The 27,816-nt window shown below is 54.7% G+C and overlaps 1 protein-coding gene across 6 annotated transcripts in view; it reads right to left on the bottom strand.

Moving 5' to 3' along the window:
• Positions 1 to 398: 398 nt before the first annotated feature.
• MAD1L1 (mitotic arrest deficient 1 like 1) overlaps positions 399 to 27,816 on the bottom strand; it is a 345,450-nt gene continuing 318,032 nt past the window's right edge. For all 6 annotated transcript variants that reach the window (XM_041747758.1, XM_041747757.1, XM_041747762.1 and 3 more), the window contains one exon: positions 399 to 962. In XM_041747758.1, coding sequence (XP_041603692.1) covers positions 804 to 962 — 159 coding nt within the window. In that variant the 3' untranslated portion in view covers positions 399 to 803. The remainder of the gene's footprint in view (positions 963 to 27,816) is intronic.

Here is a 27,816-nt window from a genome sequence, read left to right as displayed (position 1 = left end):
GCCCCGGTGTGTACACACTGCCAGTCCCGACAGTACCAAATGTAGGAGCTCGTGACTGTGGACACACCGGCCTCTCCTGCAGAGGCCTGCGATTTTGGGAGACCCCCACTCCCACGAAAGGCCCAGCCAGCCCTTGATGCCAGCACCTATGCAGGAGGCTTGGAGCTGTCTTGCTGGCTACAGAGTGCAAGTCATTGGTCCATTTGGCAGGGAGGTGAGTCTGGATTCGGGGAGGTGCCTCGGCCACTCTGTTCCACCTGAGCACCTGCTCCCTTTCCTCTGCTGGCAATGGCTCCTGGGCTGCCATCCACTGTCCCCTGGTGTCCAGGGGCTGCCCTGGGGCCAAACTGAGCATCAGCAGAGTGAGCCTGTCAGCTCAGAACACACAGGGAGCCAAGTAGGGTAGCCAAGGAGTAAAATTTATTTCTTGAGGAGCAGGGACTTCGGAGAGCAGCCCCCTGACACAGTCGGGTTTGAGCGGTGTGGGGGTGGAGGTGCACATTGTGGAGGGTACTGGAAGCAGGCCTTGACAGCACAGCCCCCAAGGCAGCTTGGCAGGTCCTGGGGGAGGGGGAGGGCGGAGCAAGTGGTTCCTGAACAGCTCTGCTCCTGCTGGCAACAGGTGCTCTCACAGGCGTCCTGAGTGCAGGGTGCAGGTCACCGAGGAGGAGGGGGGCAGCATATGGTCTGAGGAGGCTGGGTTGTGTGTGTGGGGTAGCCAGCCTTGGGGCTGGCCCCTGCCAGGTGCCCACTGCCACCATGGAGGCAGAGGCGATGGCCGCCACTGGGGCGCACAGCTGCGGCTAGGCCACGGTCTGCCGGCTGAAGAGGTCAAGCGTGAGGGCGCTGAGGAAGGCTGGGATGCTGTCCTGGTGCAGCAGGTGCAGCTCGATGAGCTCCTGTATCGTGCGTGAGAATGCCGTCTCCAGCAGCTGCATCTTGGTGCCTGAGGTTCCCGTGGCCTGCAGGGTGGGCGGGAGACAGGGAGAATGGCAGTGAGCATGGTGGTGGCCTGGGGGCTCGCCCCTCCCTTCCCCTAGGCCCCCAGTGGCAGGACAGGTAACAGAGGAGACCCTGTTGGAGGAACACTGGGCCAAGGTGCCCCCGGAGGGGTCCCTGCAGGCGCTGCCCCCGTGCCCAGCAAGGCCAGGTGTCTCCCTGGGTGCTAACGCTTCCCAGTGGGCAGGGGTCCCACCCACATTTCTTAAATCTAGAGGACAGGACGTGGGGTGTGCACTCAGTCCTCAGCTCCTCCCGGTTGGCCTGTCCAGCCCTCCTCATCCTCAGACCTTGGCAGCCACGAGGACAGCGGCCCACATGCTCCCCACCCGTGCTGCGAGGTCACGAGGTACTCTCGGGCGGGGTCCAACACCCCCTCTTGTGGCACAGGGAACAGCAAGGGGCCGGAGTTGTCCCAGGGAGCTGACCTACGCCCAGGCGGATGGCTGCACCAGAACCTCATGCCCGCTGCACAGTTCTGCACAGACACATCCCGGGGGAGGCACAGAGCCGTTTCCAGAGTTCACGCCCCACGTCTTCCCCATCACATGGCATTGGCCACAGATGGAAGGGGTTCCCGTTGGAGGCACTGCTGGGAAGCTAACCCCACCCAGTTTCCTGGTCTGTGCAGAGAGGAAGCAAGAGTCCGAAGTTCTCTGTCCTGCAGGTTCTGGGACCCCGGGAGGGGCCAAGCACAGGAAAGGCTGCAGGAAATGGCTGTGGGGTGCTGGGGGGCCAGGCAGTCCTGTAGTACCCAAGGGGGAGGTGTGGTCCTGGCTTCAGGCACTGGGGAGGATGACAAGTCTACCCCACAGTGACTGGCAACAGCCTCCAAATGCCTCAGCTCCAAGCACAGTGTGACACAGGGCAGGGCTCCCCAAAATCAGCTGGCCATTCCCCTGGTTCACATGGCAGGTCTGGGCAGAGCTGAGCCTGGGCCACAGGGACCACAGGGGTCACAGGTGCGACAGGGGTGAGAGGGTGCCTAGGAGACCCCAGAGGCCGGGGGAGGCTGCCCGACCCTGGATGGCACCCTGCCTACCCGGACGTGGGCCTCACCTGCCAGTGAGCTCAAGGCAGGAAAGCCTGGAATCCATGCTAGCTGGCCTGCCCCCTCCAGCAGTCTAGGACAAGGCCCTGTAAGTGGCCCCTGCGGCAGCAGGGTGTGGGAAGGTTCTCAGGGCTCTTGGCTGCGGGGGTATGGGTGAGCTGGGGGCACAGGCCACAGAAGACGGAGGTGTTTGCCAGACAGGCTGTGGCCCCTGCAACCCTGGTCAGCAAGGTGGGCAGCACTGGTGGGGCAGCTTCATGCCAGGAGCTGAGTGGGGTCCCTGAGGGTTGGCATCCCCAAAAGAACAATTTCCCTCTCACTGTGCATATGCAACCTGGTCAGCTCAGGGTGGGGAGGGCTGGGGATGCAGGCTGGAGGGGACATGCCTGCAGGGACGTCCCTAGTGGCACACGCACACTCCTGATGGTGAGAAGAGCCCTCCTTCCTGGACAGCTCTCACCAGACCCACCTGTTCCCAGGTGCTGGCTTAGGGGGTGTCTGTTGAACCAAGATTTCTCGCAACAAGGACCAGAAAGCTGAGAACCACTGTCCAGGGGGCTGGGACGTGTCCTGTGCACCTGGCACTGTGGCCCCAGGGCCAGGCAGGAGGTGGCACGCTGCTTTGGGCCACAGAAGCCCCACAGAACACTCACTCTCAGCACACACCGCTGATGGCAGGTCAATTTCCACAACCCTCGCATCTCCTACAATCTGGCGACAACAGGACAAACGCCCCAATTACAATGTGGGCAAATGATCTGAAAGAGTGTTTCTCCAGAGGAGACACTTAAATGAGCATGTGAAACCACACACAGCATCATCGGTGTTTAGGGATGGGCAAGTGGAAGTCACAGGAGATGCTTCTTCACACCCACAAGGACGGCCGGTGTCCAAGACAGGTGGCAGCAAGTGCTGGCAAGGGTGCAGAGCAGCAAGCAGGACCCACGCTCAGCTGCTGGGAATGGAAGTGGCGCACCTGCTGGAGAGAACGTTCTGGAGGTTCTCTGAGAAGTTAAACATAAGACCTGGTAGTTGCACTCCTGGGTGTAGACCCCAGAGGAATGAGAGCCTCGGTCCACACAGACCCCCAGATGCAAGTGTCCCCATTTCTACAGCAAAAAAGTGGGAACACTGTCACCGGAGGAGCGGGTAAATGAACTGTGGGGTGCTCACCGATGGAATACCACTCACCCACTAAAAGAACGAGGCTCTGACACCTGTTATACCACAGATGACCCTTGAACATGTGCTAACCAGACTCGGGACACCACACGTACACGCAGTCACTTATTCGGAGCATGCAGAATGGTAAGTGTCCAGGATGGAAAGTGGATCCGTGGCTGTAGGGCCTGCACTGGTGGCAGGACACGGGCGTGACGGCCAGGGTGCCAGGGTCCTTTGTGCGGTGATGAAAAGTTCTAGTATTAGGTCATGGTGGTAGTGGCACAGCTCGGAATACACCAGATACACGGAAGAGAACTCCCTGGATGAACTGTGAGGTATGGGAATTACATCCCACGGAGTGTGCCCACTGAAATGAACCCCCTCTGCCCGCAGCCCAGTAGCTGCCACCCTCTTTCCTGGAGCTGTAGGAGGCTGCCCAGCAGCACTCAGGCCTGGGTCCTGGCAGCCTACTCTGTCCTCACACAGGGCTCACCCCTGCACACAGTGGGCCTCAGGCCCAGCCCAGCCTGGCGGGCGTAGACCACACATCTGCCTGCAGGCACCCCTCGTGCAGCTCCCTCCACCCGGACAGGAGGCCCTATGTGCCTGTGAAGGGGAGGTGGGCTCCCTTGGAGGCCCCAGGAAGAAAGTAGTTCACCCCACAAGCCCTCTAAGTGGCCTTTAGAGCTCGCAGTGTCCACGTCTGACTGGCTCCCGTCTGGCGTGCTGCACAGACATTCCTCTGCTGCCTCCCTAGGGTGCCCACCCCTCCCTGGGCAGCCGACCTTGTTCCCTTGCCCATTCCTACATTCAGCCTTGTCATAGTTCAACACAAACCATTTTTAAACAAAAGGAAGAGAAACCACTCTGACCTTTTACCAAGAAAATCCTCTCATTTCTGCCTTCTGCTCAATTCTGAATTTCTTACCCTAAATGTCAGAGGGGCTGATTCTCCTGCAGCTATGGGGGGGGGGGGGAGCAGACTCAGGGCACAGGCTGGGGGTGGGGTGGGTGGTAGTGAGGGAGGCCATGGCGCTCTCCTGGCTCAGCGGCTGAGGGGCCACTAACCTCTAAACTGGGGACCTTTCACGCTGCACTGTGGTCCTGGCTGGGACCCCTGCCCATCTGGGAGGTGGTCTTCAGCCAGCTTGGACTTCAGAACCGTGCTGTCTGCATGCCTCCCAGACCCCTGGGGGCTGTGGGATCCTCACCACACTGTAAGCATCAGACGCCCCTCCCCTCGCACCTTCCCACATCAAAGCCAAGTCTCAAGGAACAGGAACGAGGAACGAGCACAACTTAACATCAGCGAGCATGAGGCCCATCTGGGACAGCTCGGTCCACACATCCAGCATTCAGAAGGCATCTACTCTGTGCTGGGCCCTGTGTAGTTCCAGGAGGACAAGGCCACAGGGACATTGCTGTGCCCTAGGGCTGTGGGCAAGCCGGAAGGAGGCATGACCAGGGCCACTCTTTCATCTCAACCCAAATCAAGGAAAAGCCGAGGACTCGTGACCCTCCAGCCTCCACTGGCTGCTGTGCCTGCCCATTCCGTAGGAAGGGCCGTGTCCTCACACAGGGGCCGTGTCCTCACTCAGAGGCAGTGTAGCTGCCAGAATGTGCCCCTGGATTACACTGTGCTGATCAATCTCTGCTAGGCTCCACCGTGTTCAAATACCACCCAGTCCCCAGGTACCTTGTAAATCACTCTAATTAGGGGCTGTTCACTTAAAATTAGAGAGCAATTTTTTAAAAAGCAAATTGCCCAGTAAGACGTGTTGGCTGTGGCTGGAAATATTTATGGGCTGATGGCTGTGACTCTGCCTTCTCTGCCCCCAGCGTCTGGGAGTGACAGGCTGTGGTGTGGCTGGCAGGCACCCTGTGGCGAGTGAAGCACTGTGCCATAAGACCTGCGCTGCCCACTGGTTGGCCATCAGGTGCTCTGGCGGCCCAAACCTCAGTCTGGCCTCGCCCCAGGGCCGCCTCCTCCCTCTAGACGGCAGAACTGGGCCTGCCTTGAACGGTTCGGCCCGGACCCAGATGACCAGGTCCATCTGCCGCAGTGCGTGTCTGTGGAGAAGGGCTAGTGCAGGGGGGCTCTGCGGCTGTGGGTCGGCATGAGATGAAGTGTGCGGTGCCTACAGGATGCCTGACTCCAAAGGGGCTTATTAAATGTAGTCTAGCCATCCCCCCAGCCTGGCCTCCCAGCTGGCAGGTGCATCCTGTGAGATGCTCCCAAGAGCAGAGATAAGAACTCCCGGTTGGTAGTCCCTCCAGAGCCCAACTGCAGAGGGTGGTGAGGCTTGCAGGAAGGGCACAAGGGGATGCCCTTCCAGGGCAATATCACCTTTTGCAGAGGGCACCGAAGACAATCCCATAAATGGAGAAAGAAGAGGAACCCAGAGATGAACCCATGGCAAGGTGTGGATCCTCAAATCCTGATCTGAACAGACGAGACTTTAATAGCAAAATGACATTATAAGACAGAGTGCAAATGCTACTCTCTCAAGACACGGGGAGCTGAGTATCGTTTCTATGAGACAGTGGCATTGCGGCTTGTCAGGACAAGGCCCCACCGCCTCCTGTGGAAGTGGCTGATGCCAGCTGGAGGGAAATGCAAGATGACCTGGAGCATCCTGGGGTCTGAAAACAGGGTGGCACAGGTCCCAGTGTCTTGGGATCACTGGCTCAATGTGTGAGAGACACGTGAGATCACGTGACATGCTTCTGTGATCCATGGGTCGAGTGAGACGAAACACACCATGACGGCTGGCGGGGTGCTCAGGGAAGAACCTTGGGGGACAGGAACACTGGGTGCCCTGCTGGAGACGAGGGGGGGCCTGCCAGGCATTGACACTCTACCTCAAGAGACCAGAGGAAGAAAGGAAGGGTCAACATGGAGGGGGATAAATGAAAGTGAAAACAGGAGAGTTACTGAAGTGAGATGCTGGTCCTTTGAAAAGCAGCAAAAAAATAAAGATAAAAAATAAAAAAAAACCAACAGAGATAGGAAGAGAAAAGACAGAAACTGTCAATATCAGAAATAAGATCCTGGAGCTATTACGAGAATAGTAAGAAAACACTACAAAAAACCATTCATGCCCATAAATTTGACAGCTGGGAACAGAGGAATCCTTCGAAGACCATGGGGCACCAAAGCTCAGTCAAGATGAAGTAGATAACCTGGTAGTCCTATAGCTATTAAAGAAATCGAATTTGTAATTTAAAAAGCTCCTCAAAAAGAAATCTCTGGTCCCAGATGGTTTCACTGGAGAATTTTATCAGATGTTTAAACAAGAATTAACACCCATTTTACTCAATCTCTTCCAGAAAACAGAGCAGACGGGTATTTCCTTGCACAGAAGTATATTCACTCAATACCACAACTAACAAAGATGCCCACATGCACAGCAGAAAAGTCCAAACAGGTAGTTCCCATGAACTTGGGTGCAAAAACCCTCAACAAATTTCAGCTAATTTAATCCAGCAATGTATAAGATAGATTGCTACACCAAGACCAAGTACAACTCATTTCTATGTAGGGCTAGTGCATATTTGACAGGCTGGAGAGGGGGCCACGGAAAAGCCTCTGAGAGAATTCACGTCCATTCCTGATTAAAACCCCCAGAAGACTGGGAGCGGCGCCTGCATCCACCTCACGGAACGGACAGCGTGGTCTGGGTTCTGGGGATGGCACAGTTATGCCAGTGATGCAACAGAGCTCCTCGAAGGAGCCACACAAACAGCCCCAATCGACCTTTCAATACAAGTGCAATAGCTGACCCACGGAAGGAGGGTGGTGGCCTCTTCCACAGATGGTTCTGGGGCAGCTGGGCATCTCCAGGTAAAAGAAAACAAAGAATTTTGACTTAAACCTCACACCTCATATAAAATTTAACTCAGAATCTATCATGGACTTAAATGTAAGACATTAAAAAAAAACCTTAAAACACACAGAAGGAACATTTCAGGATCTAAGAGCAGGCAAGGAATTCTCAGACTTGACACCAAAGCACAATTCATAAAATAGAACAAAGATGGACAAACTGGACAGACCTCATGAAAACTGCCACTGTTTGCTTCAGACAGACCCTGAGAACAGGAGAGGACAAGACCGCCTGGGAGATGTTCGTGAGTTGCACAAGTGACCCAGGGCTGGCGTTCATGTGTCCTGGCCCTTCCTGCAAGGTCAGTACACAGGTGTGATTTGCTCATGGCTGTCCCGACACTGGAACAGGGCCCAGGAACACCAGGCTCAGTGAGGGGCCAATGAGGTTGAGCCAGGCCACCTCTTCTGCATAGCACCGGCCACAGATGTAACAGCTCATTTATCTCAGCGACTCTCTGATACCATCTCTGTTCTATTCCCAGGACATGTGGGCAAGAGGTGGCTGTAGTCAGGAAAACAGCCCCATGTGGCCCTGGGGCTTCACCTCGCCCACGCATGCTCAGATGCCCAGAGGCCGGCCCTCCGCTCCCTACTGGCTCCCCAGCTCCAGGTGGGAAGCTGGTGGCTATAAGGCCGGGGGGAGGCAGGCTGATTGGTGGCTGTCTTCCATGGCATGAAGACTCAGGTTCAGATCTGTGGGCAGCAGGTACCTAATTGGACACAGCTCGAGGCAACCCTGCTTGCTGTGAAGCCCAGCTGTTCCCATCTCAGCCTTGTCCTCGGCGCTGCCCCCGGGCCTTCATGTAGGAGGGAGAGGTGGGGAGAGATGGGAGCCAGGGACGGCTGTGTGGTGCCGTTAGTGGGGGCAGAGCAGATCAGGCTAGTTCAGGCAGATCCAAACTGCAGCCGAGTCCTGGCCAGGGTGGCAAGGGGGTGGCTTTGTGGGGACAACATAGGGCAGTCCCCACAGGCAAGTGTGCAATGATGCCTGTGGTGTGCCAGGCACTGAGATTTGCTCAGAGCTCTGGCCCACACTCCCTTCCCGTCACCACTCAGGTGTACCCTAGGCCCTCAGGGGTAAACAGTGCCCCCACACTCAGATGCTACCTGCCTGAGGCCTCTCCACTGACCCCTCCACTGGGGCAGCCTCCTCCCACAGGTCTGACATCCGGGCCCCACAGCTGGCTAGACCTAGCTTCTGACCTCGGCTTGACACAAGGAAACTGCAACCCTGGGTGCTCTGGCAAACCTTGAGTCCTGTGTGTACACCAGGCTGAGGATACAAAGAGGTTGGGTGTGTGAAGGCACCCTGGCTCAAGGGAATGCACGCAGTGGTGACCAGCTGTAGCCCAGTCTACAGGGGACAGGGGCTACACCCCCGGCATGGGGGAAGGGTCTTCCACCATGAGAGTGGGGCCTTCTCCCTCTGGGGGACGAGACCTGCGCACTGGGGCTGCACACACACACCTGCTCTCAGAGCCGCTGAGGGTGATTCTCTATGGGATCAGGCTGTGAGGATACCAGAGCACTCCTGGCTTCAGGGGAGGATCTGGCTTCTGAAGCTGAGGATCTGCAGTGCACTCACATGTGACATGGGGAGAGTGGCATAGCCACGCTTGTCAGGAAATCACCTTAAATGTCCGTGCTGGAGAAAGCCCCACGAGCTTGCACTGTGGTCACTTGTGCTCATCCTTGTTCACTCTCACACACAGAAAAAAGGTGACTGCAAACAATGGACCCTAACAGTGGTCAGCTCAGAGAACAGAGATGAAACGTGGTTCCTATGGTTTTCCCAGATTTTTCTGTGACTGCATGTTATATCTGTAATCAGAAAAAAATTCCCATCTGAATCTCATCTAGGGGAGCTGCAGACTTCTGAGAACAGGTGAATAAGCTATCCTGGCCACAGACCTGTGCACATGTGTAGACCTCGCCTGCTGACCGGGGCCCATGCAACACCCATCTGTGGTGGGGACGCTCGGTTTCTGGTACTGGGGCCCATGGCACACCAGCCACCATGCCTGTCACTACCTGTTGGTCTGTAGGGCTAGCGTCAGCTCGGCTCCCCCTCCTAGCACCACCCCACCTGAGCACACTCCAAGGTGCCCTGGGCCGTGGGGACACACCCAGTGTAGCAGTGGGTTGTGGTGTAGGTTGCTGTGATGCCTGGCCCACCTGTGCTCTGCATGGGGTGATGGGGTTCTTCCTCCACTGGCCACTAGAATGGGTTTCCAGCCCACACCTGGCTGTTCCTACTGCCTAGAAGATGCTGTCCCAGCCCCTGACCCCGAGTCTGCCAGCTGGTCCAGGCCACCACCATCCTCTGTGTTCAGTCTCTCTCCCCATCCACAGTGAGTGCCTCCTCACCCACTGCTGCCCCCCAAGGACGCCCCCGAACGCCCTGCACGTCCATGGGTCCAGTGCACTGTGTCCCGCAGGGAGGGCGGGCAGGTGGCGGGTGGGATGAGGCCATCCTTCTTGGGGCTGCTGATGTGGAGCAGGCCTGGGCAGATGCTGCTGTGCGAGCCAATAGGCAGAGGAACGCGGTGGCAAGTGGGTCAGGGTGAGGTGGGCAGAATGCTGAGAAGGCGGTCCTGGCATGAAGTTCCAGAGAACTAGCTGGCAAAGAGCATGTCCAGCACGGGGCGGGGGTGGGGGGATAGCTCACCCAATTATCCCTGCTTAATTGTGCTGAGAAAACGTCTAAATGCTGCCTGTTCTAATTATACTGGCGTTGCTGGAATCACTGTCCCGGCGAGGGCGACCTCTCCCAATCGTGATTTGCAGGGAGGGCGAGGCCAGGCGCCCCAACAGTTGCAGATCGATCTCAAGCCCACAGTTATTATTATTACTCTATTTATATAGCTCTGCAGCTTTCCTATGGCGCTCTAGTTTACACAGCTGTTCTCGCAGCCTCACGAGGGAGGAGCAGGAGGGCGCACGTGGGTGACGAGGACCCAGGGTCACTTCCAGCAGGCCTTGTCCACCACAGGTGGGTGCCAGGAGCCCACAGGTCATGGGCACAGGACCAAGCTCCATCTAGCTTCTCCCCTCCTGGCCCAGGCCTCCTTCCAGGCCCTGTGGACAGAGTGGGCCCGGGGGTGGGGCAGAGGCCACTGCCAGGGCGGTAATGTGCGGGGGGCAGGGGGTGTCCTGGGACACAGACATGTCAAGAGGAAGGTGGTGGAACTGTGGGGGCCAGGGGCGGAGGGCAAGGAGTGTTCTGGGAGAGACTGGGTCGGCCGGCCCTCCTCCACCAGATGGGCCGGATCACATGTCCCGTGGCAGCCCTCAAGTGCAACGATGCAGATGGTACAAGAACATGTAGGAAGACGCCCATCTGCCCCATTCAGACAGGCTGGGCCATGCGGAGGAATCTGGTGTGGAGCTCACCGTGTAAGAGGATCGTCTGAAGAATGACTGAGCCAGAAACTGCTGTGTGACTGTGGTACTTCACCTCATGGCTCTGAACTGACTTCTCTCAGCATAATGGGGCCCGTGGTGTCTGTGTTCCCACCTCGGGCAGTGACATGCTCACATTACAACAGTCTGATGAAGAAAGCTGCCACATCATGAGCCATCTAAGTGAAAGGGAACTGAAGGCGCCCTCTGGTCAATGGCTTGCAAGGAACTGAGCTTCACCTGCACCCACAAGAGTGAGCTTGGGAGCTGGTCCCTCCCCAAGAGACTTGACATGGCCGCAGTCTGAAGGAGGGCCCAACTGAGCGCAGCCCAACCTCTGACCTTTGAGAGCCACCTGCCACCAGGCATGAGGTGACTGCTTACTCTGTGACAGATTGCCAACACAGGAGGACAGAAAAAAAAATCTCTGAAAAATAGTGGGCCCAAACACCTGAAATGTGATGAAAACTATAAACCGGCAGGTCCAAGAAGTCTAATGAGCCCCACAAAAGGGACATGTAGGAAACAACCCCAAAGTACATCACAATCCAACTGCTCAAAACTGATAAATCTTGAAAGCATCCAGAGGAAACCAGACACATGACCACAAAGTACGCCTCTGTGGATGGTAGGGATGAGGGGACCGTGGAGGCTGTGTGCTGGCCCAGCAACACCTATGAAGTACAGAAAGAACAACAAAATCCAAACCAGTGAACCTGGAATTCCACCCAGTGAAAATGTCATTCAGAACGTGAAAACTGTCTTGGGCACAAGAAGTGGCAGGACGACGAAGCTGGGAATACAGGCTAATGTGGAAAGGAGGGAGAGGGCCTTGTGCCTTCAGCGAATAACGCCATCACTCAAATCTCTGAAGGGTGATTGAGTGCTTGCACAATTGTAACTGTGTTGTGAGGCTCGTCATATGTGCATAGCTTGTGCTTCACAGGGAGGACTCGGCAGGACGCCAAGAGCCAGGACTGTGGGGTGTACGCAGACAGAACAGGAATGATGGGGCTCTCATGCCCCATGTCCCATGAAGGCTGAGATAAGACACACACGGTAAATCCTGCAGCAACCACAAAATAACACAAAGAATTATAGCTAATCAGTCAAAGAAAGAGATACACAAATTTGTACAACATGTTCAGCTAATCCAGAAGAAGGTAGAGAGAGAGATGCACAAAGGACAAGACACAGAGAAGAAACCGTGAGCTGACAGGCTCGAATCTGTAGATGTGAGTGGTCCAAAGGCCCCAGTGGACAGGCAGGACTGCAGACTGCACACAGATGCAAGGTTCAGCCACATGTGGCTCGTCAGGAACACAGCAAACACGAGGACATGAGTGGTTCAACAGTGAAAGGATGAGATCTGCCATACACACAGAAGCCAGAAACCGGAGCGGCTGTGTGGACATTAGATGGTAGATTCCAGAGCAAAGAGGATCAGGAGAGATAAAGGTCATTTTGAAATGATAAAGGGACTAATTTATACATGGAATGAGAAATGAGAGAAATACAAGAAGGAACAGACAAATCCAGAATTACAGTCAGAGACGTCAACACCTGTCATTCTTTAATTGATAGAAAAGAAAAGAAAAGAAAAGAAAAAAAAAATCAGCAAGATTTTGATATATGCAAGATACAAGATTTGATAGTATTATCAAAGAATCTGACGTAACTGACGTTTAAAGCACACACTCCAGCAGGATACACATGATTTTCAGTACTGGACCTTAAAACAAATTTCAGTGACTTTAAAAAGGATTCATATCATGCAAACTGTGGTGACATCAATGAAATTAAGTCAGAAACGAATAGCAGAAAGGTATCTGGAAATTTTCACAATATTTAGGAAATTGGTAATCTACTTCTAAGAAACCTCAGAGAAAAAAACCAAAGGGGAAATGAAATCACTAAGCATCTGAACTGAATGAAGATGAAAATTCTTGTGGAATGGCCAAAGCAGACTTGGGGAAAATTTTTAGCATTGAATGTCTACATGAGAAAAGAAGAATGTGCTCCAATCAACAACTCCAGCTTCCACCTTAAGAAACTAAAATATAGGGTGGCCCCGGTGGCGCAGGGCGTGATCCTGGAGACCCTGGATCGAGTCCCACATCAGGCTCTCTGTATGGAGCCTGCTTCTCCCTCTGCCTGTGTCTCTGCCTCTCTCTCTCTCTCTCTCTGTCTCTATGAATAAATAAATAAAATCTTAAAAAAAAAAAAACTAACTAAAATATAAAGGGCAAATTAGCCCAAACAGGAGAAGTCAGGAAACAAAGATCAAAGCAGAAATCCATGATACAGAAAGCAGAAAAACAACAGAATAAAATACAACCCAAAGTGGTGTGAGAAGATTCACAAAGCTGACACACTCTGGCCACACTAATTAAAAATAAAAGGGAGAAGACACTTGGTGGTGTCACAAAACAGAGGAGTGACAGCTGGGTCCCACTGATACCGGAGAGATGACAGGAAACATGGTGAGCAGCCGCACGCTGATAGGTCTGAGGACTCAGCTGACACGGATCAATTCTCCACAAGACACAAATACCAAAGCTCACCACAAAGGAGATGGATAATCTGAACAGTCCTGCATCTTCTTCTTCTTTTTTTTTTTTTTTAAAGATTTTATTTATTTATTCATGAGAGACACAGGGAGAGATAGGCAGAGACACAGGCAGAAGGAGAAGCAGGCTCCATGCAGGGAGCCTGATGCGGGACTCGATCCCGGGTCTCGAGGATCACACCCTGGGCTGAAGGCGGCGCTAAACCGCTGAGCCACCCAGGCTTCCCAGTCCTGCATCTTCTATAGAAAACATTCTTGAAGAACTCTCCAAGGCTGGAGGTATCCTGGTGAATCCTATGAAACACTCAAGGAAGAAATATCAATTCAACATAAACTCAAAGAAAACAGAGGAGGATGGATGCTTTCCAACACGCGCTGTGCACCTGGCATCACGATGATACCAAAGTCAGACAGTGGTATTACAAGGAAAAAACCAAACTACATACCAGTAATCCTCAGGAATACAGATGTAAAAATCCCAAACAAACAGTAAGTAATGTGTGTCCAATAACAGACACAGAGGATGACCCATCATGACCAAGTGGGGTCTTGACCCCAGAAACACAAGGCTGGTTTTCCATTAGAAAAGCAATCACGGTAATTCCATGTATTAACAAAATGAAGAAGAAAAGACAAATGATTCTCTCAATAGATGCAAAAAAGCAAGGACCAAAGCCACCATGCATTCCTCAAAACAATTCCCAGCAAACCAAGGATTGGAAGGGAGCTTCCTCTGCCTGACAGATGGCGTCCGGGGATAACCCATAGCTCACACCATACTCTATGGCCCGAGATCGAACGCTTGCCCCTCTGACTGCAAACAAGGATGTTCACTCTCCCTACTTCTGCTCAGCATCATTCTGGAAGCTCTAGCCAGTGACATAAAGTGAGAGAAAGGAACAAAACCATCCAGTTTGGACAGGTAGAAGTGCAACTGTCTTTACTCACAGACAACATCATGGTCTGTGTCGAAAATCCAATCCAATGTATTAAAAAGCTACTAGAGCTAATATGTGAGGTTAGCAAGGTTGCAAAATAAAAGATCGATACACAAAAACAGACTGCTTTTACATACTAGTGACAAGTTCTTTACAATAGCGTCAAAATATGAAATACTTAGGATAAATATAACAAACCTAAAAGCGCAGAGAGAAATTGTTCTTGACCTTGTATTGTTAGGATGTCTAATCTCCCCTGAATGATTGAGGAGCTCAGTGTGATCCTGAAGGGAACCCTACCTGACCTGTATTGTACACGTTTATCAGAGAAGCCTAAAATCAATATGGAAATGCGCAGAATCAAGAATACCCCAAACAACTCTAAAGATCAAAGCTGGAGGAGGACGCTAACCTGACCTGAGAGGAGTCGTGGTGGGGGCGTGGTCCTGGCACACAGATCTCCACCTGCATGCCTCCCAGCATGCCCAGTGTGCAACGTTCTGCTGTGGGAGCCACCCTCCCCTCTCCCAGAAGGACAACTGTGTGCCCACCCTGTAAGCCTGGCCCTCCTCTGCGTGCCCGTGACATTTGGGAGAAACTGCCACGGGGTCTCCACGGCAGGTGGCACAGCATCTGTTTCCATCAGCAGCAGGGATATGGTAAATCTACAGTAACCCAGTAGCTGAGGGCTCTGCAGCAGTAAGGGGCCTCCACTCATGGTCTTGTGCCACTGACAGAGCAACCTGTGCAGGCCGGGGGGCTTCTTTCCTGCTGGGCGTGAGCTGCCTCCCTCTGCCATCGCCGCTGGACACCAACTCCAGGTCCCACAGTTGGCCAGGGGCACAAAGAGGGCGAACCCTGGGCCTGACTGTAGGGAGAGGATAGTCCCAAGGTCAGCAAGGCCAGATAAGGGGGAGCCATTTGGCTGGGGGAGTCTGGCGTGTGTGCAGGACGGTCTGCATTGTGCACATCAACACTGGCCCAAGCTGCAGGCTCTGGCCTCCACTGGCTAGATTGGACTGCTCTTGTAAGCCCTTGCGTCCCAGGTGGCCATCGGCGTGACTGCTGGCCACTGGCACTGTCACGGTGCTGCGCACCAGGCATGTCTTGCTCTGGATTAAAAATATCTCTGTGACTTCCAGAAAGTTCCATCTTCACAGTCATGCTGACGTGAAGAGCAGCCAGATGAGCTCTTAGCTGGGCTTCGTGGCTCCTCTGGCTGGCGTGTGGCAGACACAGGCCCTGATGGGTGGAAGCTGCTACGGCCACCCCCGCCAGCAAACCGGATGGAAGTGGTTTGCAGCCTGGCAGTTGTGGGAACAGGAATCCGCTGTTTGTCCGTGTAGCCCCTGAGCAGCTCTGCCAGGCCCTAGCCCCCCTGTGGTTGTGAGTGTCTGAGATGAAAGCAGTCTCCATCCTGATGGCTGGAGGCCATTTTTCTCCTGAGCTTCCAGGCCAACTGCTTTGACAGCAGACTGATTTCTGTCTGGGTGGGGAGAGCACATGGGGTGGCTCAGCCCAGGGCAGGCCTCACATGGCCCCTGGCCCCCCAACCTCCCAACCCCCAGCAAGGTGCCCCTCCCCTGAGGGGGTCCAGAGCAGAGAGGCTGGCAGGAGATTTGGAGGGGCTGGGTGACTGGAAGGCAGGCAGATCCCATCAGGCCTCCTTCCTGCTTAAGGAGGGACCAATGCTTATGGGCAGGGTCCCGCTGAGGGAGGGCACCCCACCTCTCCCATGTGTGCCTGAGTGGGGGTTCTCTGTCCCTGCTGGGGACTGCAGATACTCCTGGCTGAGGCCTCGGGTGCCCCACAGTGCCCAGCCTTCACATTCCTGCCACTGTCCTATGCCGACTACCTTACTCACCCCTTTGGCATTGGTATCATCTGCAAATTGCCTTGTTTTTCATCTTTGGCAAGGCTGAAAATCTGATCATGAAAGGAGATTTTCTTTTTTCTTTTTTAATTAGTACTTGGTAATATCACCAAGCTGTGAGTTTATGGCTTTGTAGATCTTGTGTTTTTGACACTAATTACTCACAAAGGCTTTTTAAGCTGCATTTCAACTCTGCAACTGCCATGGCGGTAATTAAGCAAAAGAGGAAGAGGCAACAGATTCCACATGTCACACCCAGCCCTTCAGACCTGTGGTCCCGAGCGTCCATGGCCCCTGCAGAAACCTGGCCCTTCCTGAGGTGGTCTGTTTCAGGCCTCCAGCCCCTGGCAATCCTGGCAAGGTGCTTGGGCTCTGCTCCATACTCAGGGCCACGTTCCAGATTCCCAGTCGTGAGAAAGGACCTGGAAGCACATGAGTTCAGGGATCCCATATGGGAAGGGTGCCTGTTCCATAGCCGATTGTCTCCTGGAGCCTCCTGGGAGGGCCTGGCCCCAATGAGGACACATTGCCCAGCTCCTTGGTCTTACTTTCCCGTGACCCTGCAGCCACTCACTCTTCAGTGCTTGTAGAGCACCTATTACATGCCCCCCTGCCCTTCTCTGCCCAGAGCTTCTGCTCACCTCCTATCTCCTGCCAAGGTACTGGGATGGGAGGCTGTGCACACCCCCACCCTGCCTCTGGCTCAGTGGAAAAGCCCACTTGGGAGAGGCTTGAACCTCTCAAGTGAAGGTGAGGCCCCCCAGCAAGCCTGCTAGTAAGTGTGTGGCAGGGGCTCAAAAATCACACAGTGCCCAGGCATCCCATCCTCATGCTCCAGAGCAGTACACTGAGCCCCCCAGGAACCTCCTGGCAGGCAGGGCGGCTGGAAAAGCAGGAGCTGGTCACCTTGTGCCAGGACCTGCTGCCGCGGACTGGTGCCTCCCTCGTTCCTCTGTAATCCCTGTAGAATCCACAGCTTCTGGGATGGTGATAAATCAACTGAACAGAGCAGCAACCTTCCCTGTTCCTAAGACCAGGGCAGAGCCTGCTCTGTGTGGCAGGGATGCACCTGGGAAAGGCTCCTGGGTGGGCTCGCTGAGCAGACAGACTTTATGGGTCTGCCCAGCTGATTGCGCTGGGCCCTCCTTAAATACAATTGGTTAGTCACACTTCACTGTTCTTTATTGCAATCCTATTTTAAGATACAATTAAAACATCTCATTGCCAAAGTGCATGGTCCTACCAGGTTTTCCCCCCTCTCTCGAAGGAGTCAAAAACAAAGACGGGGTAGTGATTCAGGCACCATTCTTGTTCCCAGGATGGCGGGTCTGGTCAGGACTGGTACCCGAGGAGACCCTGCTTTCAGAAGATGCTGCCCCAATGGCACATTGTGCAGGTTGTGAGGCTGCCTCCCCCAGACCAGGCCGGGGCCATGTCTCAGGGATGTAAGAACCTCCCCTTCGCTCCGCACTTTTGCCTATTAATGCCATTGCCATCCTGCTGTCACTGCAGAGGGACACTTTGGGTTTGGTTTCTGCAAACACACACACCCGATGGGAAACTGGGTCTGAGACATCAGTGAGCCGAAGCCACCACTAGAATATTCATGCAAATCACCACAGTTCACTTTGGTCGAAAGGAAAACTAAAAAAAGAGCTAACAATTTTGGATGCACCTGGGCTGGTGTCCCTGTGCCTGGCCCATGCTGGCCGCACTCAGGTCATATCCTGTTATGGGGCTGCATGTCTCCTGCTGTAGGCCATGTTGTCACAAACTCTGGGAGGCAGTGCTTGTATACACTTCTGCAGGAGCCCTGTGACCTACAGGGTGACCCTGTGGCAAGACAGGCCTGAGCCTGCAATCAGCCTGCCAGCTGGCGGGATGCTGGGAGGAATCCAGCAAGAGGTGCATGGGCGCACAACAGGCAGACCGTGAGAGGAGCCTGCTCATGGCTGTGCAAAAGGGCAGGGGGTGCTGTGGCAGGGGGCTCATGGAGCCTGTGGAGTGCTGGGGACCACAGGGGCAGGTGGGAGCTAAGCTTGGGGCTGTCACATGTGGGACCTTCTCATTAGGTTAGGGGCCGCAGTCTGGCTGGGGGGCAACCCGTCTCCCAACATTTCCCTTGGGCCTGGTGCAAGAGGGGTTGGGGTGACATGGGAGCCCAGGGCTACCCCCAAGATGACCTGATGTGACTTAGCATGTGCTAGGCACTGTGCAGAGTCCTCATGACTCACCCCATCTTGCTTTCCAGGCTTTGGAGAGGGCATGCACTGGAGGTGAGAGGCTCTGCTAGAACCACCTCCCTGGGCTGTGCCTCCCACCCCACTTTGAAAAGGGGCAGGGCAGTCACCCTGCATGCTACCATCAGGATGCATGGCCAGTGAACTGAGAGTGGGCAGGGTGCCACAGTCACTGTCACCTCCATTGAGAGTCTGTGTGCAGGACAGGGGAGTGGGCCACAGTGATACTCAGGGCTTGCCTTGTTCATACTGGGCTCAGTCTGCTGCCACCGTTACAGGTGCTGCACAGGTAGGTTGCAGGGGCTGACCAAAATTGGGGTGGGGGGCCTTGGACAGGGGTCTCCTGCTTTCCACCATCCCTCCTTGGAGACTCGCTGGACACTGGGCAGTGTGCCAGGTGAGGGTTGGGAGGCCCACTGCTTAGTCCCAGCCCATGGGAGGCAGGGACTTGCAATCCAGAGTGAAACATGATCCAGCACAGCTGTGCCCAGAATATTGATGCAGGGGAGGCCATGGCTCTGACCTTGGCCAATTAGGGAGCCCTCCTGGCTCCTCCACTGCCTGAGGCTGAGAAGTCAGCAACCCAGGAACAATGGTGAGAACCCAACTGACTGGCCCCTCTTCCTCTGGTTCATAGAAGGGAGCACACTGACTAGCACAACAGCTTCTCCGTCCCTGCGTGAGTGCCAGCCAGCAAGTGAGCCGGGTGGGGTGGGGGGTTGGAATGCCTCGGGCCAGGTACACAAAGCCCTGCTGGCCACCCACCCTGGCTCTCTCCACAGGGCCTGCTGAGAGTGCGGTTGGTGCTGGGCAATGGCTCTGACCACAGAGTCATGCACACATGCTCAGCCCTGCCGTGAAAGGGCAGGCAGGGGCCTCTCCCTGTGGCTCAACTCTGGGGGACCTATTCTAAGGCATCACCACCTAGAACTGTTGGAGGAGCTAAGTGGCAGCTGTGCCGTGACAGACCAGGGAAAGGGCGGGGAACGGCTGGTCTTCAGGCTCTCTCCTGCCACAGGGGCTCCATCTGCCCTCCAGGGAGCACAGCCAGGGCGAGAGGTGATTTGCCCTCACTGGGCAGTGTCTTATCACCAGGGTGGAGACCACCCAGGGAGTGCCAAGACCCAAGGACACCCAGCAAACAAATCATTCGCACCAAGGTGTTCCCAAACCAAAGGGTAATAGGGGACCAACAGAGCATCCAGGCCAGAAAGAGGACAGGAAGTGGCCACCAGGATAGTGGGGTCATTGGAACCAAGGTCTCTCCCTTCCCCACCCCTCCCCTCCAGATAAAGAGCCAGCTGAGCGCACAGGGTCCTGGGCTCCCTCACTGCCCGTCCAGCCCTGGGGAAGGAGATGCTGTGTGTGCACCTGCATTATTCAACACCTGAGCAGGCCAGCCCCTCACTCTGCAGCCAAGTGCAAGGCACGCATGCTGCTTCCCTGCTCCCAGACAATAAAAGCCAAAGGGAGGAAGTCCTTTTCTTTGCAAAAAATGCTCGGACTGATACAATTTGCGTGTGCAAAATGTGTGACGTGCATTTTCCAGCTCATCAGCACCTTAGCCTGCACGAAGCTGCTATTTGCTTTCAGACCCGTTTCACAAGGCTTGAGTTATATTATGGGATTTTCTTCATCCTGCAATAGGAGATTTCATGTCCTGCTGATAACTCTGCATTTTCATTGACCACATTCATTGCAAAAAGAAATTTCAAAACATATTCTGCAGCCATTTGCTCTTTGGCCCTAATAATGGAATACAAGTAATTTGCTCACATCCGGCAGGTATCTTCCGGTGATTTAATTTCAGAAATGACTTTCTAAAGGGCTCAAAAAATCCTGCCTGTTCTGGGAAAGGGAAATAGCTGTTCTCCTCTTCCACTGAGCAAGCACCCAATTTTTCTCAGGACATACCCAAATATGCTGGAGCTGTGAGACCATGGGAGCCATGGGGCAGCAAACCAGGTGTGCAGGGATGGGGCACAGCCCAGGAGGGACCGGGGAGCCCAGTGCTCCTGCCAACATAGGGACAGCTGTCATCCAGCAGCCCCATGCCCAGGGCAGGAAGGCATAGCTTTACAGCCACTTCCCAAGGGAGACCTTGTTCCATGGGTTTTGATCCAGAATGTTGTTTATAAATGTGAGGAAATGTTTTAAAATTTACCTAACATAAAAATTGGGAGTTTCCAGCTACTCTGTACCCTGGAAACTTACCCTGCCTGATGCTCCTCAGAGGCTGGGGCTGGTTACTGTCATGACTATGCTTTCATGGAGGCATCTCTTACAGGCAGGCCACCAGGGTGGGGAGATGAAGGGAGGTATCACAGATGTTTGAGCCCGAGACTCTGGCCTGGCCTTAACATGGGTTGTGCACCCTGGGAACCAGAGCAGAGCACAGAGGCTGGGCCCAGCCTGGAACATGGTCAGGTCAGGGAAGGAGGAAGATTTCACTAAATTCTGGGTCCAGCAAGGACAAGGCCAGGGCTTGCAGTGACCTTATGCCCACAGTATCCTGGGTGGTATGTTGCCGCAGCAGAAGCCCAAGCCACCCATGGGGCACTGGCCTAGGTCTCCATGGGACACACTTCATCAGTAATACAAAATAATGTTTACTGTTTACAGCCAGGTACTCTAGAAAAACATGAAGCTACAAGCCACTCATCCATCACCGTCCCTGGAAACTATACTGCAAAAGCAGTGATACTGCTGTGAGTGTGTGCCAAGCATGCATGCACACAGTGTACACATGTGCAGCATATCCACAGCCACACCTATATTACACACTGGTGCCAATGCGATGCAATGCTGCATTTCCCCAGTAGTGCTGGGTGTTGCTCACATACAGAAGTCACTGAAAGTGTGACCACACACGTGAGGATGTTCCTCTGTGGGACTCATCTGCACTTTTTCCTGTTCCTCATTGAGATGTAATCACAGTTGTGCAGAGTTGTCCTGAGAGCCCTGCAGAAGCTGGATGTCCTCCCCTGCCACATTATCAGCACAATGTGTGTCCAGGCAGCCAAGGAAGGTCATGGAGGCTCCGGGCTGCCAGGTGGGGGGTCTGGGACCTCATGGGGTCCACACCCCTCTTTGCCCCTCGATGCTGCACTGACAAGAGCCAGACAGCCACCAGGGCAGTGCTGTGAAGACTTGGGTGGGTTTGCACAACACCAAGAACACTGCTGACCTGGGCCAGATGGCAGGCAGGCATAAACTCGATGTGTGTGTGTGGGGGTCCTGCATCCTGCCAGGCAAGCACCCTGAGAGGTCCTGATGGGGAAAGGGAGATGGGCCCTGACTTGGGGCGATGTGGCTTTGGGGGCCTGGTTGGTGTGAACAGCATAAGCCTGTGCCACGCTGGCCACTGAGGCTGCTGTCCGTGGACACAGAGTGTGAGAGCGGTGCTTATAAAAACAAAGGCTCACGGGGGGCTGGGCCTTCAAGGCAAACAATGACCCTCCAAGCAGAAACAGCCATGCTTTGATTTGGAAAACACTGGTTAATTTTCCAGCAGAGTGTGTGACCTTAAGGGGATCTAATTTCCTGAACAACCTAGCAAGGCGCTGGTTCTCTCACACTCCTGCTTGCCTTTACCTGAATGCTGCCCACGCAGTGGCTGGGCTGATGTGTCCCTGGAGTCTCACATTTAGTCCCAAATGCATTGGGCAGGCCTCCCTCCCAGGGAGAGCCGCTCCTGGATGAGAGCCCTCAGGATTTCCAAGCTACTGTCCTTGGTGCTGGATGTTAAAGTGGGGGGGTCACCACCAGGGGAGAGCTCAGGCCTCAGGCCACTCAGAGGAGGCTGCTCTGGAAGCCTGTGTCCTGAGTTAAACATAGTGGGAGGCATAGGCTGGCCCAAGGCAGACCCTGCTGGCAGTGGGGTCATGGGCTGTCCACTTCTGCTGGGGCTAAGGGGCCTAAGGGACACAGGGGGAGGACCACCTGTCACAAGCAACCTGGTCAACACCGGGCACCAGCTCTGGGACATCTATGGACAGTGACCGCCCCCTCCCACCCTGCCTTCCCAGGAGGAGGATAGGCCCCTGGCAGCTCTGGTAAACTGTCCCCTGAATCCCAGGCTTCTCGGACTGGCAGGACCAGAGGCAGGCCAGCACTGGATGGCCTCTATAGGCACCCAATGCACAGAAGGGTGCAGCCTGTAGGTGGGGAGCATGTGGGCTGGTGCCTACCTAGTAGGTGTCAGATGCCCGGCATGTGCAAGTGCCCGCCACGTGCCACTGTCGCCACTGCCACACCAAATAACTAAGTGCTCCAGGATAAGATCACTAATTTGAAAGCTTGAAGGAAAAGAATGATTTCCTGGCAAGTCACAAATTAGCAAAGGCAGCTAGCTGGACCAGCGAGCAGAGCCCTGCATGAAGAAAGGTGCCTCGATGCCACCCTGTACTCAGAGATATCCCCAGTGCTTTCAGCCCATCTGCACCCTAGGAAATGGAGGGAACCCACCCATTTTATAAGGCCTGAATGCCTCCTGGCAACAGACAGGGACAGGTCAAGTGGGTGCAGCTGGGCCCCATGTAGGGGTGCTGCATGGGGGTCCGGGTGGGATGTGGCCAAGGCATGGCTGGGATGGGGCCTGGAGAGGCATTCCTGAAAACCTCTGGGCAGTGGGTGGGCACCCCCAGTCCTGCAGCGAGACCTTATGTCCACTGGCCTGGGAGGGTCCACCAGGGCCAACTAAGATACCCTGAGGTGCCATAGTCCTAGGTGCCCCCAGCCCGGGACCGCCAGTAGGGAAGGGCTGAGGGCCACAGCCTGGGCTCCAGGGACTGATGTGGGGGCAGATTAGCGGGCCACCCTAGCCAGCTGGGAGCCGACATTTGAGAGCAGTCCAGGTGACACTATGTGATTTAAAAGTTAATTAAACTGAGTGGTACAAAGTCTAACAGCCCCAGGTGTTTATTTCCAAAGAGCATTTGGAAGGAAAAGGGGAAATCTAATAAAAAGCTTTGTAAGGTATTGCATTAGAAAGTAATCATGTCGCTAAATCACCCTCGTCTGCAGCGGGGCCTCCTGACAACTGGGCCCTGTCCTTGTCATCCCCCACGTGACCCTTCCCAGCCCAGGTGGTCAGGCCCTGAGCTATAGGGTGGTGGCTGCCAGGCCTGCCCCAGCAGTGCCCTCCAAAGGTGGCTGTATGTGTGAGCTCGCTCACCTGTGCATGCATTCTTTCATTCACCCACGCGCTCACCTGTGCACACATTCACCCACTCGCTCATCTGTGCACAAATTCATTCACCTACTTGCTCATCTCTGCATATATTTACTCATTCACCCACTCACTCACCTATGCACACATTCACCCACTTGCTCACCTGTGTACTCACCCATTTACTCATCTCTGTATGCATTTACTCATTCACCCACTCACTCTTCATTCACCAACTTGATTACCTGTGCACACACTCATTCACCCACTTGCTCATCTCTGCATTCACTCATTCACTCATTCACTTATCCATGCATGCATTCACTAATTTGCTCACTTGCTCACTGGTTCCTCTGTGCATGCACCTGTTCACACACTCATTTGCTCACTCTCACATCCGTGTCCTAAGTACTGGCCAGATCACAGCAGGAGGTGGAAGGGAACATGAGACCCTACTGTGGCAGCCCAGGGCAGGATCTGTCAATGATGTACAAGAAAGCCCATCCCTGGGGAAGCTGCATTTGGGCTGAGACTCCAAGGATGTGCAGGGTCAGAGGGGTAAGTAGGTGGGGGGATTCCAGGCTCACAGGGGCCCTGTGATACAAGGGACCTCACGTGCTGTTTGGTCCTGCTGATGGTGGTGACCCTGTGTAGGCATCACCATCTCACAGGGCCATTGTCATGTTGTCACTGGGCTGAAACATGCCTCCCTGGACATACGGTCTGTCCACAGACAGTACAGAAACAGCAGGAAGACTAGACTTCCTGAAGTCCAGCCTGGGGCTAAGTGCAGGTGCCATTTGGAGTACTGGCCAGTTGTGGGAAGCCCCAGGATTCTAGGGAAGGAGAGCAAGATGCAATATATGGCCGGAATTCATCCAACAAATGCTGAAGCCTCCCATTCCAGGCACCCTTGGTGCAGGTCCTCCAAGAATCTGGTCTACAGAATCACCCTCCTCAAGCTGGGCATAGGAGGGGTCCCTCCTCTGTGGTCCCTGGGCAGCCCTCCTATCTATGGCATGGCTGAGCAGGTGGGGAAAGCACCTAGTTTGGCCTCCTCTGCTGGAGCTGGCCCAAAGTCCCTGTTTCTACAATTTGTTAGGGAAAAGAACATCTTTCCCCCCTGGCTCCTGTTTGCTCTGCGGAAACCTGGTCCACAATTAATAGTGTTTACACAAAGCACCAAGAACATTCACCCACTCCCTCCACATCGCTCAGCAGTGGGCTACCTCATAGCACCTCTGTGCTTACTCGACCCCCATGTCCTCTGGGTCCCAACACTTCTGAGCCCCCCCGAAGGATGGGTAGTGCCAACCATGACCCTTGTGTCAGGTTCTGAACCCACTGAGCCAGGACTGCTCAGGATCAGAGTGCCACCCACCACCTTACTTGTGGTGGCATCTGCTGGTATATGGAGGCCCCACCGTCTACCATCCCTTCAGCCCTCCACTTGGGCAAGTGGCTCCTGCCCTTTTCTCAACAGAAACCAAAAGAACAGAGACACAGGCCTATGGCATTCCAGACAGACTCCTACCTGATGGGATGTGGGGTGGCACCTACAGGAACACCATGGACTCCTTCAGGTCTGGGTGTACAATAGGATCTGGAAACTCTCAGTATTGGACAGCCCCCCACCCAGGAAGGAGGCCGACCCCACCTCTGCCTGCAGCCCAGCCCATGCTGGACACTCCCAGAACAGGTGCAGAGAGGGCCCTCTCCCAGAAGACAGTCAGCACCCACCAGGAAGGAAACTACTCTGCTAAAAGCATCACTGACCCACACTCAGAGAGGGCCCACTGTACCCTTGATGGTCGGGGACTCGGAAGCAGATGTGAACAGTGGGGCCTTGGCTGGGCCCACTGAGGGCTGCCTCCTCCCCTTTGGGGCCTCTCACCACATCGTGCTTGAGACCCGAGCTCTGGGAAGATGAGGGTCTCAGGAGAGATGGGGGCAGGAGCATGGGCTCCCTGATTCCGAGGACCCCTTCTGTCCACTGGTCCCCGCAGCACTGGTTTCTCCAGTATCGCTCCCTAGGGTAACTCATCCATAAGCTGTCTTCTTTCCCACGTGACACATGGGAGGTACGAAAGTTAACTTACAAGTTTCCCAGCTGAGTGCTCCAGCTCCTCCTGACACTCCCTCTTGGTGGGGCAGCCCAGCATGGGTGGGTCCCACACCCTCAGTGTCCTGGCAGTGCCTTGGGAGGAAGCCAAGCTGATGTTGTTCTCCATTGCCCTCTAATCACCGGGCATATCTCTGTCCTGTGCAAACATGGGCTCCCCTTAGGGATATTTGTGTGCTGATTTTTTTAAAGCAAAGAACAGGCCATGCTTCTGGTTGCCACCCTGAGTCTCTGCCTCACGGTGGGCAGGGAAACATACAGGTTCGGCCTGGACCCATAGCTGTTACTGCTGGCCCAAGACCCTGCAGGGAAAGAGAGAGGAACCAGAAGTCCCAGCTGGCCAGGAAGAAGGTGAGGGAAGCCCCAGAGAGGATGCATTGATGGGCTGACGGCCATGCCAGAGGCCAGGCCTTACCCTGGAGCCAGGCTGGGATTGTCCCAGGACACTGGAGGCCTGGTTGGAGTTGCCACCGGAGGTGCCACCCTGCCACCCCTCCACGGGCTCTCAGACGCCCAGCTGCACCTCCCCTGCACTGAGCCCAGAAACATGGTTGGTGTTGGGGACCCACAGTTTTGGGGTTTGCGGAAGGCCCTAGGGCTGGGCTCCCAGTCCACCAACACAGACCCGCAGAGGCAGCACCTCCTTTTGCTTGGCACCTGCCCAGGGGCAGGGCATGTCAGAGGGCCTGCTGGGGCTGGATGCCCTATACACATTAATTATGGTAAACAACAGTGTTTTGAAAAATGTATGTTTCTATGTGATTGCTTTTTTTAATTGGTTGGTTTAACATTTGAAATTTGACTTAATTTCAACTTGATTTTCCTCACCACGGGGTCAGGCTTAGAGCTGGGGAAGTCATTACTGGAGGGCCTGTCTTTATCAGCGGGGATTCCGGAGCATGTACACCCGTTCTCTGGGCACCGCAGTGAGTGTGCTGGCACCAGTGGGGGCAGGAGGAGGGATCTGCCCCCACAGTTTTCCCCTCCTCCATAGCCTGGGCTCCTGGGCAGTGGGAGGCTGGGCAGCTACAGCCCCAGGCCAGACCCACACACCCTTCCCACCTGCTCTCAAGCTGACCAGGGATGCTGGCTTCAAGAGGACTGGGGTTCAGCTACTGGCTGGCCTGAAGCAGCTCTGGACAGGCGCAGGTGCTGACCACCTCACAGACAGCCTGTCCTGTGCAAGAGCAGCCTGCCAGCCCAGGGGTCTGGGAGGCTGGGGTGGCTGTGGTGGTCTAGGGCAGGAATGGAAGGTGAAGTGTGCAGCTGGCCTGGTGCTGAGGGTGACGCATTCCCTGTGGCAGGCAGCCTGGCCCCAGACCCTCTAGGGCCAGTGACCCCTCTCTGAGCCTTTGTCCCTTCCTAACCCAACAGAGACAGTGTCCACCTCAGAGCGCGCTGGGAGCTCAGAATGAGGCATGCATCCAAAGAACCTAGGAGCACTGCTGGTCAGGTATGTGTGTTCAGTGGTGGCTCCATCACTCCACTGGCATTACCCCAAGGCCACCAGAGGGCCACCTTTAGCTCCACTGCCCTTGACACAGCCCAACACCATGGACAGAAATGCCATGTCCTACATTCTCCAGCCACCTGTTCCCAACACATGTTCCATGCTTCCCTGTCTCAAGTCTTTCTGTGTGCTGGGTCCTCTGCCTATGTAACCTGCTCCTAGCAAGGCCCTTCTCATCCTTCAAGGGTCACCTCACAATCTGCTGGTCCTGTGAAACCTCCCAGGGCCTTTAGATAGAATGAGCCATCTCCTCACCCATTCATTCTTTATCCACCCACCCACCCAAGTACCATCTGTCCATCCACTCACCCACCCATCCACCATCCATCCACCTACCATCTGTCCATCCATCCAGCCAGCCACCCATCCACTCACCATCTGTCCATCCAACAATCCACCCATCTGTCCATCCATCCATCTACCCACCATCTGTCTACCCACTCACCATCCCATCCACTCATTTGTCCATCCACCCATCTACCCACCATCTATTCATCTGTCCATCCACTTACCCATTCATCCATCATCCATCCGTCCATCCATCCATCCATCCATTTGTCCATCCATCCATACACCATCTGTTCATCCATCCATCTACTCATCCACCCACCCACCATCCACCCATCTTTTGATCCACCATTTGTCCATCCATCCATCCACCCACCCATCCACCATCCATCCATCCATCCACACACCATCTGTTCATCCATCTACTCACCTACTCATCAGTCCACCATTTGTCCGTCCATCCACCCATCCATGCACCCATCTGTCCATCTACTCACCGTCTGCCCATCCATCCATCCACTCACCCATTCATCCACCATCTGTCCATCCATCCATCCATCCATCCATCCATACATCTACCCATGATCTTCCTGGCTGTTCA

The sequence above is a fragment of the Vulpes lagopus genome, chromosome 3 (assembly GCF_018345385.1).
Source record: "Vulpes lagopus strain Blue_001 chromosome 3, ASM1834538v1, whole genome shotgun sequence".
In the NCBI taxonomy this organism is placed as follows: domain Eukaryota; kingdom Metazoa; phylum Chordata; class Mammalia; order Carnivora; family Canidae; genus Vulpes; species Vulpes lagopus.
Note: the sequence above shows the minus strand (reverse complement) of the source record. Positions and strands in the feature narration are given on the sequence as shown.